Below are 20,736 nucleotides of genomic sequence, written 5' to 3'. Positions count from 1 at the left end.
AGCGTAATGGTTGTACAACCTTGGGAACATACTACAAACAACTGAATTGCACTTTAAAATGGTGAACTTGGCCGGGCGCGGTGGCTCAAGCCTGTAATCCCAGCACTTTGGGAGGCCAAGACGGGCGGATCACGAGGTCAGGAGATCGAGACCATCCTGGTTAACACGGTGAAACCCCGTCTCTACTAAAAAATACAAAAAATTAGCCGGGCGCGGTGGTGGGCGCCTGTAGTCCCAGCTACTCGGGAGGCTGAGGCAGGAGAATGGCGTGAACCCGGGAGGCGGAGCTTGCAGTGAGCTGAGATCCGGCCACTGCACTCCAGCCCGGGCGACAGAGCGAGACTCTGTCTCAAAAAAAACAAAAACAAAAACAAATAAAATGGTGAACTTTATGGTATGTGAATTATATCCCAATACAAATCATTTTTTAGTTAAAAAACAGCTGGCCGGACACAGTGGCTCATGCCTGTAGTCCCAGTACTTTGGGAAGCCAAGGCAGGCAGATCATGAGGTCAGGAGTTCGAGACCAGCCTGGCCAACATGGTGAAACCCCGTCTCTACTAAAAATACAAAAATTAGCCGGGCTTGGTGGCAGGAGCCTGTAATCCCAGCTACTTGGGAGACTGAGGCAGAAGAATCACTTGAACCTGGGAGGCGGGGGTTGCAGTGAGCGGAGAGCGTGCCACTGCACTCCTCCAGCCTGGGTGACAGAGCAAGAATCTGTCTCAAAAAAAAAAAAAAAGAGCCAAGGACCAGCCTGGCCAACATAGTGAAATCTCATTTCTACTAAAAATACAAAAAAATTAGCCAGGCATGGTGGCGGGCACCTGTAATCCCAGCTACTTGGGAGGCTGAGGCAGGAGAATCACTTCAACCCAGAAGGCAGAGGTTGCAGTGAGCCGAGATGGTGCCACTGCAATCCAGCCTGGGCGACAGAGTGAGACTCTGTCTCAAAAAAAAAAAAAGAAAAGAACCAAGGCTTCCACCCGCCCCATATCCACAGGACCCCCTACCTTCTCACTCCCTGCCAGGTCCACCAGATACAGCTTCCCACTGAGCTTCTGCTCCGTTTCCATGTTCTCCTGCTTGATGTTGATGAGGAAGATGCTGTGGCTCCGAGAGCTATGCTCATTCATGTCTGCAGGAGCAAGGGAGAAACAGGAACTGCACCACTCTGCAGAACTGAGGTCCTCAGCCCCAGGCTTCCACTGACCCCAGTCCCGCCCACCCAGAGAGAAGGCACCCACCAGAACTAGCCCTGCTGCCACATCTCCCAGGCAGCAGGGTCCTACAGACAAAGGGTCCTCCTCCTCTGTGGGGCACAGTGTTTCCTTGCTCACTTTTGAGTCCCTCCACCCCAAAAGACACAGAACACAGGTGGATCCTCAGACTCGAGAGATCCCCTTGTCTCCTCACTCACTGGTAACAGCCACATGACGATTTGATTTCCCTTCATCAATCACATCCAGAATCTCCTCCGGGCTGGACACAAAGCGTTCAGTACAACCCTGTGGGGGACAAATGGACAGTGACCCATACGCTTTGTTTTTTAAGTTTGTATTTATTTATTTATTTTTATTATTTTTTTTTTCCTTTTGAGATGGAGCTCTGTTGCCCAGACTGGAGAGCAATGTCGAGATCTCGGCTCACTGCAACCTCCACCTCCCGGGTTCAAGCGATTCTCCTGCCTCAGTCTCCCAAGAAGCTGGGATTACAGGCGCCTGCCACCACACCCAGCTACTTTTTGTATTTTTAGTAGAGATGGTGTTTTACCATGTTGGTCAGGCTGGTCTCAAAGTCCTGACCTCGTGATCCGCCTGCCTTGGCCTCCGAAAGTACTGGGATTACAGGTGTAAGCCACCGCGCCCAACTTTGTATTTATTTTTATCTTGTGTATTTACTACTTTTTTGAAACAGCGGTGGGCACGGTGGCTCACGCCCGTAATCCCAGCACTTTGGGAGGCCAAGGCGGGTGTAAACCTGAGGTCAGGATTTCGTGACCAGCCTGGCCAACATGGCAAAATCCCGTCTCTACTAAAAATACAAAATTAGCCAGACTTGGTGGCACATGCCTGTAATTCCAGCTACTCAGAAGGCTGAGGCAGGAGAATTGCTTGAACCCAGGAGGCTGAGGTTGCAGTGAGCCAAGATCAGGCGCCATTGTACCCCAGCCTGGGCAACGAGAGAGAAATTCTGTCTCAAAAAAAAAAAAGAAAAAGAAAAAAGAAAACAGTGTTGCAGTGGCTCACGCCTGTAATCCCAGCACACTGGGAGGCTGAGGTGGGCAAATCACCTGAGGTCAGGAGTTTGAGACCAGCCTGGCCAACATGGTGAAACCCCGTCTCTACTAAAAATACTAAAATTAGCCAGACGTGGTGGCACATGCTTGTAGTCTCAGCTACTCGGGAGCCTGAGGCAGGAGAATCACTTGAACCCGGGATGGGGAGGTTGTAGTGACCCTAGATCGAGCCACTGTACTCCAGCCTGGGCAACAGAGCAAGACTCTGTCTCAAAAAAAAAATTAAATTAAATAAGAGACAGGGTCTTGCTATGTTGGCCAGGCTGATCTTGAACTCCTCAAGTGATCCTCCCACCTCAGCCTCCTAAAGTGTTGGGATTACAGGCATGAGCCACAGCCCCCAGGCATGTCTTCCACTAAACTTTGATTTGCAAATTAAACTGCATGCACACTGACCAATGACCTTTCAAGTCAGTATCTTTTCTTTTCTTCTTCTTTTTTTTAAAGACAGGTTCTCACTCTGTCGCCCAGGCTGGAGTGCAGTGGTGCAATCTCGGCTCACCGCAACCTCTGCCTCCCAGGTTCAAGAGATTCTCCTGCCTCGGTGTCCCAAGTAGCTGGGATTACAGGCGTGAGCCACCACGCCCAGTTAATTTTTTGTATTTTTAGTAGAAACGGGGTTTCACTATATTGGCCAGGCTGGTCTCGAACTCCTGGCCTCAAGTGATCCACCCACCTCAGCCTCCCAAAGTGCTGGGATTACAGGCGTGAGCTACCATGCCCAGCCAAGACAGTTTCTGATCCCCTAGACTCTCCCTGGCCCCTAGACACATCTCATTCCTCCAGGATATCCACTCTCCAACTTCAGAGTCACTGACCTATGATCCTCCCCAACCCACACTCTCAATACACTGGACCCACATAGGTGCCCCACACCCACTCTCACCTTGACAAATGGCACACGGTTCTTGTCCTCGTGCACAGACAGATTTGTCTTGGTCACTAAATCGAAAGAATGCAGGGTGAGAGCAAGACTAGTACTTCTACCGCCCCCACCTGCACCTTGCAGTCGGCTCAGATGGTGGTTTTCTTCTCTGTGCTAAAGGAAGACTCTCCCTGTGAAGCCTAAACTCCCTGCATGAGCTGAAGGCTCAGTTCCTCCTCCTTCTCCTTAGGGCTCCTGCACCCCAGCCCCAGATCCTCTCAAACTGTTTATATGTAGTCCTGGGCTCCTAAGTCCATCTCCTGACCTTCTCAGTTTTTGGTAATTCTGGCGAATGGAGCCAAAGGACTTGGGTGCTGTGTGCCCTCTGCAACTCTTGTCAATTGGTACCTAATTCCATGTGCAGTATGAGCTCTCTTTTCTCCACCCTCCTCACACACCTTCATCCACTGGGGCAAAACACTCACCATCCAGAAGGTCACGAATTTTGTCCAGGTAAATTTCAAAGTAAGAAACCTGGTTAAGAAGAAAGAAGGAATGTGAAGTAAAGAGGGCCTATCTTAAATCTGGTTCAGGAATCCCACACTAATGTGACCTGCTCAAACAGTGGTGGTGGGAGGAAAAGAACAGAAGAGAACATCTTGACAAAGAACTGTGGTAACCGGAAAGGGAGTCAAGTTGGGGAGCCCAGGCTCTTCAGTGGGTTTATTTTAGATCTTCCCCTCCCAGTCCCTATCTGAATGCCCAGCTGTCGTGCCCTGGTCACCTTGATGTGGAACTCAAGGTTCTCATCCATGGAGTAGATGTGGTTGAAGATGTCTCGGGCAATTCGAGGAATGATTCCCATCAGCTGGGGGTCGTGCAGCTTTCCCTGGCGAGTGAAGGCATTTGAGAGTGAAGCTGGGGCTCAGGGATATTGAGACAACTCAGATATATGCAGGTGAACACCAAGGCAAGAGTCAATAAGAAGAACATCCTAAGTTAGGAGATGGTCACCACCATGTCTGCCTTTTAGAGGAGCAAGGAGATAATTGAGTAGCCCTTTGGACTTCCATTGCTTTTCCAGATCCAAAGAAGACTGGAGTAGTGGAAAGGATGATCCACTGCAGTGGGCTGAAGGGATTCCATTACACTTCCCCTAATATTGCCCTTCAGTTCATCCTCTGTACCCATCTATCTGCCTCTGGACCAGGCAATCCTTGATTCCTAGATCTTCCCCCACTGAGATTCCCTGATCTTAACACTCATTAACACGCCTAGCCCCTCAACCACCAGAGCTAAAACCCTCACCTCCATGGTATGTGTTTTCCCTGAGGATGTCTGTCCATAAGCAAAAATGGTGCCATTGTAGCCAGCAAGGACATCTGGAAGAGACAGTAGAGAAACTGGTGGAGATAAGTCGGGTAGGAAATGGGGTGCTGAGAAGAGACATTCTAAAAAGAAATCTATTACCTTTGACAATCTGCATGGCACATGCATGATAAACTTGCTCCTGAGTCGTGTTTGGGGGGAATACACGGTCAAAAACATATGGCTTCCCCTGGAATGAAAATAAAAGATATCAGACATCAGCAGGCAGGATGTGAGGGAAAAGAAATACCACAACCTCCTTCTAGCAGCTGAGAAAGGCACCCTTTTCTTCAATGCCCCTAATGAACAGAAATGTGGGAGAATGGCCGGTTGTGGTGGCTCACACCTGTAATTCCAGCATTTTAAGAGGCTTAGGAGGGCAGATCACGAGGTCAGGAGTTCAAGACCAGCCTGGCCAATATGGTGAAACCCCGTCTCTACTAAAAATAAAAAATTAGCCGGGTGTGGTGGCAGGTGCCTGTAGTCCCAGCTACTCGGGAGGCAGAGACAGGAGAATGGCATGAAACCAGGAGGCAGAGCTTGCAGTGAGCTGAGATTGCGCCACTGCACTCCAGCCTAGCGACAGAGTGAGATTCCATCTCAAAAAACAAAAACAAAAACAAAGAAAAGAAATGTGGGAGAATAAGAGAAACTAAAGGTACTGATGCCAGGAGTTGTGTCTGTGGTAGAGGAGTATTGCACAGTGAGATTGCGTTAGGGGATCTTAGTTGTGGTATGATGATTGAGCACTCCACTACCCCAAACTCCTCCCTGGGAAATCAGATGAAAAAAGACAATAGGGCCACAGGAGATGAAAAGTGAAGAACAATTCATTAACACTAAAAAGTATCTCAAGCTAGAAATATCTTCCTCAACAGATCCACATACCCTAATATGGAGAGATCTTCAGATGTACTAAATGAAAGATGCAAAGTTAGTGACATATATGTACAGCATGTTCCCTACCATGTAAATGAAATTCAGTCTACACTGAGAGCCTCTGTGGAAACATTAACACAAGCTCTCTCTCTTTGTGAAAGGAATATATGCAATCAGATATGTAGGTCTCCCTTAAAGAACAGAACAAGTTTTAATTTGGGCCGGGTGTAGTGGCTCACGCCTGTAATCCCAGCACTTTGGGAGGCCGAGGCAGGCGGATCACCTGAGGTCAGGAGTTCGAGACCAGCCTGGCCAACATGCTGAAATCCCATCTCTACTAAAAACACAAAAATTAGCCAGGTGTGGTGGTGGGCACCTGTAATCCCAGCTACTCAGGAGGCTGAGGCAGGAGAATCTCTTGAACCCGGGAGGTGGAGGTTGCAGTGAGCCAACATCGCATCATTGCACTCCAACCTGGGGGACAACAGCAAGACTTCATCTCAAAAAAAAAGAAAAAAAGAAAGAACTGTAAAGCAAATCATTCAGATCTACAAATCCTTGTTGAATTCAGGAATATGTTGTATATCACGTGTGCTAATAAGAATGATAAAGATACAAAATACAACTTAGGGAGCTAAACAATGAATATATTTGATGGCTAATCACATTAGCGGTAAATCTCTGGGAAGAGTAAATGAGACAATGCTTGTTCTCTATCATAGGTGACTGACTTGTCAAATTGTTTTATTACAGAGTCCATCTTTATCCAACCGAAATGTAAACCTCAAGATCTACAGACGCCAGAGTTTGCAGAGTTTGGGAGATATGTTTTAACTAATTAAGGAAAGTTATAAACCATGGCTAGAGCTGGAGTTGTGGCTCTAGGTATAGCAATAACATTGCATGAGTATATACAGAATTTTTTTTCTAGAAGGAATTATACAAAAGTGTTAACAGTGGTTACTTTGAGGAGAGAAACTGAGACAAAGGCTTTTATTTTTCATTTTGCATCCTGCATGGTTTACATTTTTAAACTATGCACAAGCATTATATTTTAAAAAAGTTTTAATGGCAAAGAAGAGATAATTGTGTATTCTTTTATTCTTTATATTTCTTTATATAAAAGAAAACTAATAAATGTTTTTTATATTTAAAAAATTAAATTAAATCTGGCTTATAGAAAAAAATCCTACCTAAAATATTCATCTAGTCTCTCTGTGGTGAAAGCCTCTGAAACCCAAGAAACAGAATCCACTAAGGAAAAGAAGTTAGAAAAGTGCTCTCTGTAAAGTACCAACAGATAGAACCTTTCTGGAGGACCATTCTATTAAATATTTAAATGTCCATACTGTTCACAGTCTGTACCAGGATTCCAGTGCTAAAATTTCCTTTTACAAAATACTTGCTGGGCTGGGCACGGTGACTCATGCCTATAATCCCAGCATTTTGGGAGGCTGAGGCAGGCAGATCACTTGAGGTCAGGAGTTTGAGACCAGCCTGGGCAACATGGTGAAACCCCATCTCTACAAAAAATACAAAAATTATCTGGGTGTGGTGGTGCACGCCTGTAATTCCAGCTACTCGGGAGGCTGAGGTGGGAGAATTACCTGAGCTCAAAAGGCAGAGGTTGCAGTGAGCCAAGACCGGGCCACTGCACTCCAGCCTGGGCGACAGAGAGACACCCTGCATCAAACAAACAAACAAATAAACAAACAAAAAATCTCTATTTTTTTATTTTATTTTCTTTTTCTTGAGTCAGGTTCTCATCTGTCATGCAGGCTGGAGTACAGTGGCGAAATCACAGCTCACTGCAGCCTTAACCTCCCGGGCCCAAGCAATCCTCCCAAGTAGCTGGGACCACAGGCACATGCCACCATACCTGCCTAATTTTGTTTATTTTTTGTAGAGGCAGGGTCTCACCATGTTGCCCAGGCTGGTCTCAAACTCCCGGGCTCAGGCAATCCACCCACCTCAGCCTCCCAAAGCGCTAGGATTGCAAGCGTGAGCCACTATGCCCCGCCTTAAAAACTCTCATAAATTAGTAACAAAAAGACAAAAACTAAACAGAAAAAGGTGAACAAGAACTAGAAACAAGCAACAGAAGAAGAAATATAAATGTTCAGTAACTATGAAGATGTTCAACATTTTCCAAGAAAAGAAACTGTAATGGTAAAATCTCTTTTCACCACTCAAACTGGAAAACAAAATTTGCATTGTAATACCTAGTGTAGATGTGGGTTCAAAAAAATGAGAACTTTCATTATTTTCTGGTTGGTGAGTACATCCATAAAACAATTCAAAAATGCATATTCAAAAGACTTAAATTTTACATATCCAATGATCCAGAAACTCTACTTCTAAGAATTGATATAATGGAAATCAAGATTTCGCTACAAGGGTGTTTATCATCACATTGCTTATAATAATGAGAAATTACTTAAAGGAGTAACATTTAGGAGACTGGTTAACCTAAGGAGTGGATTAAATTATAGCATATACATATATTTTATTCCTCACTGTTACTTAAAATAATGCCATAACTAGCTGGGCATGGTGGCTCATGCTTGTAATCCCAGCACTTTGGGAGGCCAAGACAGGCAGATTACTTGAGGCCAGGAGTTCGAGACTAGCCTGGCCAACATGGTGAAACCCTGTCTCTACTAAAAATACAAAAATTAGCCGCGCATAGTGGTGCATGCCTGTAATCTCACCTACTTGGGAGGCTGAGGCACAAGAATCGCTTGAACCCAGGAGGCAGAGGTTGCAGTGAGCCGAGATTATGCCACTGCACTCCAGCCTGAGCAACTGAGACTGTCTCAAAAATAAAATAAAATAAATATATCATAATAGAATATTAATAAATAGAATGTCAATATATCTCAAAAACATGTTGAAAGAATCTAAACACAAAAGAGCACATACTGTATTACTCCCTTTATATGAAGTTCAAGAATGGACAGAACTTATCTGTAGCACTAGAAGTCAAAATAGTAGCTACCTGCTATTGTGATAACAACATACACGTGGTATTGACAGGAAGAGGATATGAAGGAGCTTTCAGGAGTGACAGAAATATTCTAGATCTTTATCTGTGTAGTGGTTACATAGGTGTCTACATATGTTATAAAATTCATGAAGCTGTTTGCCTAAGATCTGTACACTGTATGTAAATTATATCACTATTATAAATTATAACATCATAAAATGATGTTATAGTGGCTCTTAAACATTAAAACATATTAATTAATATTAATTAATGCTCGACCTCACTGTTAATAAGCAAAATGCATACTAAAACTGTGAAACACCATTTTTACCTATGAAAGTGGCCAAAATAAAATAGACAATGCATTACACTAGTGACAATGTGAGTAAATAGATACTCACACATACTGCTGAGGGTACATAGAAATTGGAGCCAACTCTATGAAAGGCAATTTGGAAATAGCCTCACATTTTTAAATGCATTTGCCTTATCACCTCCACTTCGAAAAAATTATCCTGTAGACATACTGCACATATGCAAAAAATATTTATACAAGGTCATTCAACTGTTTGTGATAGCAGATGATTAGAACAACCCTTAACATCCACCAACAGAGGCCTGGTTAAATAATGGCCTATCCCTACAACAAATTATACAGTTGAATGAGCTAGCTCATGTGAGGTGTAATCCCAGCCCTTTGGGAGGTCGAGGCTGGAGGATCCTTGAGACCGGGAGTTGGAGACCAGCCTGGGCAACATAGGGAGACTCTGCCTGTACAAAATTTTTTTTTTAAAAAGCCAGGCATGGTGGCATGGGCCTTGTGGTCCCAGCTACTAAGAAGGCTGAAGCAGGATGATGGCCTGAGCCTCGAAGGTGGAGGCTGCAGTGAGCCATGACTGCACCACTGCACTCCAGCCTGAGCAACAGAGTGAGGCCCTGTCTTGGAGGAAAAAAAAAAAACAAAAAAACAAAAACCAAAAAAGAATGAGATAAATCTTTATGTGCTGATAAGGAAGGATCTCCAAGACTCAGTGTTTTGTCTTGGGGTTGTCTGTTTTTTGTTTTTGTTTTTTGAGACAGAGTCTTGCTCTGTCGCCCAAGCTGGAGTGCAGTGGCACCATCTCAGCTCACTGCAATCTCTGCCTCCTGGGCTCAAGCAATTCTCCTGCCTCAGCCTCCAGAGTAGCTGGGATTACAGGCACCTGCCACCACACCCAGCTAATTTCTGTATTTTTAGTAGAGATGGGGTTTCGCCATGTTGGCCAGGCTGGTCTCGAACTCCTGACCTCAGGTGATCTGCCTGCCTTGGCCTCCAAAAGTGCTGAGATTACAGGGGTGAGCCACCACACCTGGCCTAACTTTTGTATTTTTAGTAGAGATGAGGTTTTACCATGTTGGCTAGGCTGGTCTCGAACTCCTGACCTCAAGTGATCCGCCTGCCTCGGCCTCAAAGTGCTTGGATTACAGGCACGAGACACCACGCCCAGGCTGTTTTTGTTTTTAAAGGTGCAGAATGGATGTGTAATATGCTACCGTTTGTGTAAAAAAAGGTATGCATGTATATATGTATTTGCTTATAAATGTATAGTAGGTTTTTGGATAGATTCACAAGAAGTTGCCTTCTGAAAGGGGAACTGTGTGGCTGGAAAAGAAGGGTGAGAAAGAGAAGGAAACAATATAAACCTTTTCATATCCTTTGCATTTTGTCACATGTGCAGGTAAGACATTCGAAAGTTAAATTAAAAATTGTAAAATATAGCCAGGTATGGTGGCACATGCCTATAATCCTAGATACTCAGGAGGCTGAGGTGAGAGGTTTGCTTGAACCCAGAAGGTGGAGGTTGCAGTGAGCCGAGATCACACCACTGCACACTCCAGCCTGAGTGACAGCATGAGACGCCATCTCAAAAAAAAAATTGTAAAATAATAAAGTTATGTGAAAATATTTAACAATGGCAAAATAGTAATAATATTTTGTTAGAGAGAAAAGGTTACAAAACTATATATAGTTTATGATACAATCTTATTAAAATTAACACATGTATATATGAAGGGAAAAACACTGGCAAAATACATCAAATTATTATTAATAACAGTGCTTTTTTGGGGTGGTAAGATATTGGGTGATTTTTAGCTTCTTCTTCTGCGTCCTTTGTCTTTAACTTTGTTAATAATTAAAATGTATTAGTGTTGTAATTACATTTTTTTTTTCTTTTTTTTTTTGAGATGGAGTCTTGCTCAGTCGCCCAGGCTGGAGTGCGGTGGCGCGATCTCGGCTCACTGCAAGCTCCACCTCCCGGGTTCAGGCCATTCTCCTGCCTCAGCCTCCCGAGTAGCTGGGACTACAGGCGCCCACCACTACGCCCGGCTAATTTTTTTGTATTTTTGGTAGAGACGGGTTCCACCATGTTAGCCAGGATGGTCTCGATCTCCTGACCTCGTGATCCGCCCGTCTCGGCCTCCCAAAGTGCTGGGATTACAGGCGTGAGCCACCACGCCCGGCCGTAATTACATTATTTTTAATATTATTAAAGAAAAATCTACCTTAATTTTGAATTGTGATTAATTCTTGAATTATAATGTACCTCAATGTTTCTCCCACCCAGTGGCCAAGAAATAGAAACAAGCAAAATATGTCTATCTCAGGCCAATACCTCTCATCTCTTTTGTTTTTTAACTTCCTTTTTCCTTTATTATATGACATACACTTATTGACTTCATATTAGCATTTAAGTATTGTTAACTTTATGTAATAGCATTTGAGTTGGGGATTGGTGCATTTCCGGTTGTATGAAGGACAGTTGTATTATATTAGGCGTATTATGACCTTATTATTGTCCTTATTTGAAGATTTGTATGATTTCAGGAGATGTGTATGGGTTCAAGTTGACAAGGGGTGGACTTGTGATGTTTAATACTGAGTGTCAACTTGATTGGACTGAATGATGCAAAGTATTGATCCTGGGTGTGTCTGTGAGAGTGTTGCCAAAGGAGATTAACATATGAGTCAGTGGAGTGGGAAAGGCAGACCCACCCTTAACCTGGGTGGGCATAATTTAATCAGCTGCCAGTGCAGCCAGAATATAAAACAGGCAGAAAAATGTGAAAAGATGAGACTGGCTTTCTCATCTCTTTTTCCACCAACAATCTCTATCCATGCTTCACAAAGCCAGGCATCCAGCCAAAGGGGATTAAATGTAACTCTCAAGCCAACCTTGCCCCTCCCCTCCCCCCACAAACATGGGCACCAACACACCAACCACCCCACCCCAGCCCCCACACACACTCCCTCAAAATATTCCCAGTTACAGGATTCTAGAAGGCTCCACAGATGCATTAAAATGGAGAGCGCTCTCCAAATGCTGAAGCCAATTATAGCCCCTTTTCATCAGGAACCCCTTTACATCAGTCTAGGCTGGGAAGAAAGAAAAGAGCAGAGAGGGAAGAAGGGAGAAGTTCTCAGATTTGTGAGTCTAAAAGATACCCAAGAGCTAAAAATTGGTGCATTTAGTAATCTCCTGAACAGGGAAAGCCACGTGACAAGAGATATGATTTCAGGAGTTCTGGGAAGGCCTGCTACCTACTTCTCTATTCTTGGCTGGGCTCTAAAATTCCAAGCCTAGCTCTTATTTCTTTAAGACTTTTTTATTCCTTTTAAAACGTAAATGTCGGCCGGGCGCGGTGGCTCACGCCTGTAATCCCAGCACTTTGGGAGGCCGAGACGGGCGGATCACGAGGTCAGGAGATCGAGACCATCCTGGCTAACACGGTGAAACCCCGTCTCTACTAAAAAAATACAAAAAACTAGCCGGGCGAGGTGGCGGGCGCCTATAGTCCCAGCTACTCGGGAGGCTGAGGCAGGAGAATGGCGTGAACCCGGGAGGCGGAGCTTGCAGTGAGCTGAGATCCGGCCACCGCACTCCAGCCTGGGTGACAGAGCGAGACTCCGTCTCAAAAAAAAAAAAAAAAAAAAAAGTAAATGTCTTTTTTCTTTTTTTTTTCTTTTTTTTTTTTTTGAGACGGAGTTTCACTCTTTCACCCAGGCTGGAGTACAGCGGCACGATCTTGGCTCACTGCAATCTTGGCCTCCCAGGTTCAAGTGATTCTCCTGCCTCAGCCTTCCAAGTAGCTGGGATTACAGGCACCCACCACCACACCCGGCTAATTTTTGTATTTTCAGTATAGACAGGGTTTCACCATGTTGGCCATGCTGGTCTCGAACTCCTGACCTCGTTATCTGCTCGCCTCAGTCTCCCAAAGTGCTGGGATTACAGGCGTGAGCCACCGTGTCCAGCCCATTTCTTTTTTTAATATTTATTTATTTATTTATTTATTTATTTTTGAGATGGAGTCTTGCTCCATTGCCCAGGCTGGAGTGCAGTGGCGAAATCTCGGCTCACTGCAACCTCTGCCTCCCAGGTTCAAGCAATTCTCCTGTATCAGCCTCCTGAGTAGTTGGGTTTATAGGTACCTGCCACCACACCCAGCTAAGTTTTGTACATTTCTTTTGATTTTCTATTGATTATACTCAGGATGAATTAATTTTGTCTGATTTTTTTTTTTTTTTTAATTACTGCTCCTTGTACAGCAGGGCTAACCCATGGGCAGTGTGCCCAGAGTAAACTGATCTTTTCATGAAAATAACTAGACCAGTAGTCTTCCACTTTTCCTGCCTGTAGACATGGGAAGCACCACCATTATTTACAGATCTTATAACACACAATTACTCTGAACCAGACTGTAGTATGTTGTGGGAGGTTTCTTATCAGAATCTGGGGGAGTATATAGATAGTTAGCAAAAGCCATATCTGATGTTCCTCTCCCCTGCCTCTGCCCGGGCCACTCCATGGACTGTGGATCACAACCTTGATCCAGATTTTCCTGAAGGCAGGGATTCCCTTTAAATCCCCAACACCAAACACAGTCCCTGGCCTATAGGATGCTGATGTAGTTTGGATGTTTGTCCTCCCCAAATCTCATGTTGACATTTGATATCCCCAATGCTGGAGGCGGGGCATGGTGGGAAGTGCTTGGCTCAAGGAGGTAAATCCCTGATGAGTGGCTTGGTGCCTTCCCCATGGTAATGAGTGAGTTCTCGCTCTATGAGTTCATGTGAGAGCTGGCTATTAAAAAGAGCTTGGCACCTCTTGCTTTCCCTCTTGTTCCCTCTCTTACCATGTGACTCCTGCTCCCTCTTTGCCTCCCACCATGATTGGAAGCTTCCCGAGGCCCTCACCAGAGCAGATGCTGGTGCCATGCTTCTTGCACAGCCTGCAGAACTGTTAGCCAAATATACCTCTTTTCTTTATAAATTACCTAGCCTGGGATATTCCTTTATAGCACCATATAGAGGACTATGACAGATGCACTTCATAAATATTTGTTGAATAAACATAGATATTGACAAAGAAGGGAGCAAGAAGATACTTGGGATCTGGAGGTTTGGATGAAACAATTAGTAAAAAGGAAAAGTATTATCCACTTCCCAATTTTGTCAAAGCTAGCTTGTGGGGAGATAGCATATAAAATAGTGATAATATCTAACTCTTATTGAGGGTTTACTGTTTGTCTGCCGTGTTACAAAGCAGTTTATATGCATTATCTCATTTAATGTTCACAGTAATCCTAGGACATAGATACTGTTATTATTCCCACTTTATAGATGATGAAACAGGCTCAAAGAGGTCAGGTAGCTTCCCCACAGTCACATGGCTGAGAAATGGTAGAGCACAGTTTCAAATTCAAGCAATCTGATTCCAGACAAATCGATCCAAAGAACTGAAATGCCAACACTGTGTCAGAGCCTTATCAAGGCTTTTCTTTCCCCTCCTCCATATCTCCCCTCCTCACATTTGGGCATTTTTCCAAGTATTTCCAGACAGAACTAAAGCCTTTCATCACTCCCTTTTTCCAACCTCAATCCCATTTTCAGAAGTATGTAATCCTCCCATCCACCCTCTCTACCTGTAGGTAATCGAAGACTCTGTGAGTTGTTAATGAGAAATAGTCACAGAGTCTCTCCTCCTCTTAGGAATGTCTCCGAGATCCAATCTCTCTCCCACCCCCAGCAGTCAAAGTGTTCCTTATAGCCTTCTCTGAAGGGCCTCTCTTCAGAGTCCCACAGTCCAGGGTTCTTTGTTCTCCTTTAATCACACTCGGAGCCTCCCTGATGTCTCCTCTTCCATTTGTGTATCCCAGTACCTTTCTGTACTTTTCTATCATGTGTGCTGACTAAAGCTAACTTTAGTTTTAGTCAGGGCTGGGGGTTTAAGATCAGGGTCGAAAGATGACCAACCTGTTCAACCCTCAGTAAAGCACTTGGTATAAGCTGAACTTCAAGTGCCAGGCCTGATTTCCATAGTGACACCCGTGGGGATTGTTGCCATGGTAATGCTGGAAAGACACTGGCCACTGTGAACGTTACTTCTCATCTCCATTTTTCTTTATGAGACTCCTCCAAAGCAAGGGAAAGCCCTGCTCCCCACTTCAGATATCAAATCCCAGGCCACCCCAAACAATACTGATTCTGCTCCAATAACCCTGCAGGTCCCAACCTAGCTTTGCCAAGTGAGGTACACAATGGTCCTAGCTTCTTGCATTAAGAACCCACTTAACCATCGGGAGACCTGAGGGAGGTAGCTGTGTACACTTGAATGAAGGGGAAAGAGAAAGAGTGTGTGTGTACATATGTGTTTCTTCACTGTCATCCCTCCCACATCTGGTACACATGCATCCACCCAGACAGCAGGCATTGGGACACTGCTGAGAAAGACCAAGGCAGAGGAAGACAGAGAGACACTTAAATGGGTCTGGCGAAAAAGTCACACTGGATTCTGAGTGTGCAAAAGCAAAACAAGATGGGCACCACACATAGTGACCCAGACACCCTTCTACTATGACTCAGGCCATTTACTTTGGCTAAGCCCCATCCCCCAGGTTCCTGGAAGAAGTCAGAGGAGTAGGGGAGAAAAAAGGCACACAGAGCTGTCTCTCCAGCTTATTCTCCTACCCTCTAACATGCAGAACAAAGCCCATGAACAGAAGGGACTCTGAAGCTCAGCGCTAGCCGCAGTGCTGCAGAGGCGAAGGGGAGAGCAGTCACAGGAAGGAGTAGGGGCTGCACTGGGAAAGATTATCTCTCCCACCTTCACTCTTCCCCAACCTTCCCAGACATCCTGAAGCAGCCTCCTCCATTAATTCCTAAGCCAGCTCCCAACCCGGTGGGCTCCAAAGAGAGCTAGAGGAGAAAAGAGAAAAAGGAGTAGGAGTTTCCTTCCCTTATTGGGACCCTCAAGGGTCTCCTAAAAATCATGCCCCCTGTAGCCCTCATTCCCTAAATGATGAATGAATATTAAGTCTGAAAAAGCAAACTCTAAAGATGTTGCCTGAGACAAAATGGCCCCCCATAAGCATTTATCTTCAAATGAGAGACTGACAGGGAGGGCTAGGGTGAGGGAAGATACAAGCGAACGAGACAAAGATACAGCCCTACAGATACCAGGCAAAACAGACAAGGAAGATCCAGCAGTGGAGCTGAGATGGAATCTGAATTGGCAGGGGGCCTTGGGCTTCTTTTCATCTCTCCTCCTTGCCCACCTCCCACTGTGTGTCTCTCCTGTTTAGCTGGGCTAACAATAGATCGACACCACACCCCTCTTCCCAACATCACCCCCTGCCCCATCCCACTACACCAGGATGGCCCAGAGAGCCTAAAGGAGTTGGTTCAGACTTACTGGAAAAACCTTCCAGAGCATGGAAATAGGGCCTAAAAGTTTTGCCCCCCATCATCACCCCCACCCTGTTTGTCAGCCTTTATGTCTCAAGGGGATCTTAAGCTCCAACTCTCACAACTAATGCTGGCTCTCTAGGACACTCTGAGAGGGGTCCTCCCGAGTTGATCCAGGAGTTGTTTGGTGGTTGTTTTGTTTTGTTTTGTTTTTAGCCCAGTCAGACTGAACAGTCTGCAGGGCCAGAGAGGTCCCTGAAGCAAAAAGAAACAGAGGCCCTCTCCATGTGACAAATACACACACACACACACACACACACACACAGAGAGAGACAGGGAAAGAGAGAGAGAGAGAGAGAGAGAGAGAGAGAGAGAGAGAGACAAAAGCATCCATTTGAGTTAACAGTGTGGGTAAGGGTGCAAGGTGGTGACAGACTGGGGCCCTTGGAGACTAGTAAGCAGGTCTCCCCCGAGGCATGTTTATTCAAAGTCCCATTCTCACTGACTCAGAAGTCCCAGGCTTCCTCCCCTTCTTTCTTTCATTCCTTTAACAAGCATGTTTCCAGGTGCTCTGTGCCAAGCACTGTGGATAAAGATACCTAAGAAGCACCTCTGACCTTGACTGCCCTCGTACATGCCCCTCCCTTCTCAAGCTAGTTTTCGTTTCCTGGCCCAGCACCCCTCAAGCCCTACAGGACTCAACCCCAGGTCTTTTCTCCCCACACAGCCTGAGGTCCCTACCAACCTCAGGGGGAGTGGGCAAGGCCTAGAATTTCCCTTTGGGCCATTACAGATAAAGGTGCAGAACAGAAACCTGGGTAGGCAATGTGATAGGAAGAGATGGGAGGTTTGCAGTCACAGATTTAGGTTCAGATCCATGGATTAATAGCATGACCTTGAGAAAGTTATTCAAGTTCTTTGGGCCTCAATTTCTGCATCTGTAAAATGGAAATATTGATACTACTTTCGAATGCTGTGTCGGGGGTTAAATAATATACATAGAGTAACAGGCCCACTGTAAATATTAGTTCCCTTAAGATATCCTCCTTGGGTAGGGCTGTCATGATGAGGTAGAGCTGGACGGCTACTTTCTCTTGGATCCTCAAGAGAAAGGATGAATAAGCAAGTACTTACTAAGATCTCAGGGTTTGGGCATTTTTCTTTCAGGGGGTCAGTTGGGGAATCTGAAACCCTCTTCCTACTGTAACTGGGAACGAAAGGCAGACCTGACCTTAGGATTCTAGAGGCTCCCCCCAAGATTGGGTGTGGCATCAATGATTTCTTTCCCGGTAAACCCTGCATCAGACCTGTTCCCCCCAACACACACACAAAAATCCAGGCTATAACTACTTTAGGGAATGATGGAAGGTTTGGTCTTAGAGCCCACTTCCATCCACACTCTGCAGAGACCCTGGGCTGCTTACCTCCCCTCTAGTCCACCCAAAAGTCTTCCCACTTACCTTCTTGGGAGGTGGGGGTAGAGATCTGAGCCAATAACAAAGGGAAGATGCGCTTTCTCTTGGTTGGGGGGGGAGGGTGGAGAAGGGGAAAACATCAGAAAAACATGGAACTGGTTCTAACGGGTGGAGACGCTGCAGACAGCAGCAAAGGGGAGATGAGTCTCCCGAAGGTAGGAAAGCAGCCCCCTGCCACTCTGCAGAGACTCAGCCGCTGGCCTGGTCAGGCCACACCCAGCCATCCTGATGCAGGGGAGAGGAGGGGCTGCGGGGAAGAGGATGAAGGATGAACGGCGGGGAGCGGGCGCAGAGGGACCGGCAGAGACTAAGGTTCTGCGGGAGGCGGGGAGATTTAGCCACCCGCCCCCTCCCCGAATTCCCTCCTGGGCGACACTCACCCCAATAACGACGCTGTCGTCCCCTTGGAAAATGGGGATGAACTTGTCTCCCCGCAGAATCTCAGCCTGGTTTAGCGGCCGGAATCGGCAGAGCACCTTGATGCTACATTCGTTGTTGGTCTCCGCCATGGTGGTCGCCGGCGTGGAGCTGGAACACTTCTTGGGCTGCAGGGGTGGTGTGTGCTCCAGAGGAGAGGGCTCTCAGCTAAGGCTGAGGCGGAGGACAGGTGCTCAGTCTCTGGGGGCAGAGTTGAGGGCGCCCGGGCGAAGCCTGGGGAGCAGGGCCGGGGCGCGCTCTCTCTCTCCTGCGGCAGCGGGATGCGGGAAACCTGGGCGTCTGGTCCTCTCGGGCGCTCTGCCTCTCCGCCCCTCGCGCTGCAGCGCCGCGCTGCGGGCCTGGGCGGGGCCGCGATGGAGGAGCGGGGGCGGGGCTCCCTCAGCTGGGGAGGCTGGCTCGACGTCGACCCCCGAAGGCTGGAACCTCACTGCTCCTCTGCTTCCTCCCCCATCCCTAACGTTCGGAGATAACCTTGCCCTCTACCCTTCCCCACCCAACTCACTGCATCCCACCCCTATACCCTCGATCTGTTTGTCCCTCCCTCAGACTCCACCCCCTGGAAGGGATAAGGGGACCGAGGTGGGCCTGTCGCCTGTGTAGCGAAAAGGGTCAAACAGATCTCCCACTCCCTCTATTCCAGGGCATCCCCCAACCCGTCACTAGCCTCTCTCCAAACTGGGATCACACTTCTCATTCTCCCCCTACGCCCATCCCATGCCCCACACGCACGGAAGCTGGACTCCCAACCCACTCAGCTTTCTGGGGGATCGCTGCCTGTACTCCTATGGAGGTGGGTGTCAGGGAGGAGTGTCATGGGAGGTTCTCGCTACTCCCTTCCCCTTCCACATCCAAAGGTGCACTCTACTGTCTCCCCAACGTACACAGCAGGTCCCCAGTTTCAGGGAAGATAAACTCCCATTCTGGGTTATGGGAATTCAAAAGCAGACACAATACTTATTTTTGTGTCCTAGGTTGAGGATGGGATGATGATGGGTAGGAAACATTTTTGCAAGAGAAAGGGAGTCAGAAAGCAGTGAAGGAGGGGCAATGATGGGGATGGGGAAGGCCAGAGAGACTTTGAAGTCTAAGACAAACACCTGCATTTGGGTTTCAGGCAAATTCAGGTACCTATGGGAGTATGTGTTTCCCGTCTCAGTAACCATTGGAGGATACAGTCCCAATACTTCAGCCCCCTTCCCTGGCCAAAAAAAGAAAAAAAAGGTGTGGAGGAAGAAGAACGAAAGAAATGCCAAACCCCAGAGATTCCTTGTCCTTTCTCCCTTTGGGTCAGACTCCTGCTGCAGCCCCTGGAAAGAACCACCAAGAAGCTGGCCAAATTGATTTTTCTCCACGTCACAGGCCTCTGCTAGCCAACAGAGAGTTGGACTGCAGGAGTTGAGGTTCTAGGCAAAGGGGAAGGGCAGGGTGGATGGGACAAGGAGAAGGAAAGGAAAATTCAGCTCAGCAATTGTCTCATGAGTGGTTAAGGTCACTTAGACACTATGGGACAAAAGCAAGAGGCTGATAGCCTGGCCAGACAAGACCTAACTACTCAGAACTCAGGGGGCTTCCCACATTGGGGCTACACCTCTAACCCACCTTGAATCTTAAGGGAACTGAAAGAAAAGAGTCCAACATAATGAATGGGACAGAAAAGTGGTAGGACTATGGAGAAAGGGATAGAGGCTTGGGGAGGAGCCAGGAGAAAGAAAGACAATGAGTTCCGAATTCAGGAACTCTCTAGTCACTTGGTTTGGCACAATTTCTAAGTGTTGCAGCATCCTGCAAGCTCAGGAAACATCCTGGGAAACATCCCATCCTTGGGTCCCCAGGGCCTCCAAGGTGGCATCTTTAGTAAAGGGGTTTCAAAATGCCAGTCCATGGAGGGTCACTGGTCAGAGACAAAAGTTCACTGAGTATGCCTTCACCTCCAAAAGAACAATGGTGAGTTGTTGTTGTTGTTGTTGTTTAATATAAAGCTGGATTTGATAAGTTTCAAAAGACTATCTTTTATTCTGAGTGTGTCCTTCCTGCTTTTCTACTAAGTAATGATTGTGACAGTAAACAGTAGGTTTTCTGTTTGTAATATACTTACTTGATAAGAAAGTAAATCTTCAAGGTTTGTAGTTGTTTTAATTTTATTGAACGATGAAATTTATTTATTTATTTATTTATTTATTTATTTATTTATTTTTTTGAGACGGAGTCTCGCTCTGTCGCCGGGGCTGGAGCGCAGTGGCCGGATCTCAGCTCACTGCAAGCTCCGCCTCCCGGGTTTACGCCATTCTCCTGCCTCAGCCTCCTGTGTAGCTGGGACTACAGGCGCCCGCCACCTCGCCCGGCTAGTTTTTTGTATTTTTTTAGTAGAGACGGGGTTTCACCGTGTTCGCCAGGATGGTCTCGATCTCCTGACCTCGTGATCCGCCCGTCTCGGCCTCCCAAAGTGCTGGGATTACAGGCTTGAGCCACCGCGCCCGGCCGAACGATGAAATTTAAAAGTCTGAGAACGGGAGGTAAGAATGGTGAATAGGTACAAAAAATTAGAAAGTATAATAAGACCTACTATTTGATGGCACAATAGGGTGACTATAGTCAAGAATAACTCAATTGTACATTTTTAAATAACTTGAGTGTAATTGGATTATTTGTAACTTAAAGGATAAATGCTTGAGAGGATGGATACCCTCTTCTCCGTGATGT

General features: G+C 46.3%; 1 protein-coding gene across 1 annotated transcript in view; it reads right to left on the bottom strand.

Annotated features, from left to right (window-relative positions):
• KIF5A (kinesin family member 5A) overlaps window positions 1–18,335 on the bottom strand; it is a 37,470-nt gene extending 19,135 nt beyond the window's left edge. Inside the window, exons 1-8 of the mRNA XM_005571347.4 lie at window positions 17,979–18,335; window positions 4,635–4,722; window positions 4,473–4,546; window positions 3,949–4,053; window positions 3,650–3,698; window positions 3,186–3,241; window positions 1,421–1,508; window positions 1,014–1,138 (exon numbers count right to left, since the gene is read on the bottom strand). Of these exons, the coding sequence (XP_005571404.1) occupies window positions 1,014–1,138; window positions 1,421–1,508; window positions 3,186–3,241; window positions 3,650–3,698; window positions 3,949–4,053; window positions 4,473–4,546; window positions 4,635–4,722; window positions 17,979–18,107 (714 nt within the window). The 5' untranslated portion in view covers window positions 18,108–18,335. The remainder of the gene's footprint in view (window positions 1–1,013; window positions 1,139–1,420; window positions 1,509–3,185; window positions 3,242–3,649; window positions 3,699–3,948; window positions 4,054–4,472; window positions 4,547–4,634; window positions 4,723–17,978) is intronic.
• Window positions 18,336–20,736: the final 2,401 nt, after the last annotated feature.

This window comes from Macaca fascicularis, chromosome 11 (genome assembly GCF_037993035.2).
Source record: "Macaca fascicularis isolate 582-1 chromosome 11, T2T-MFA8v1.1".
NCBI lineage: Eukaryota > Metazoa > Chordata > Mammalia > Primates > Cercopithecidae > Macaca > Macaca fascicularis.
The sequence above is the reverse complement of the archived record's forward strand: the minus strand, read 5'-3'. Positions and strand labels throughout refer to the sequence as shown.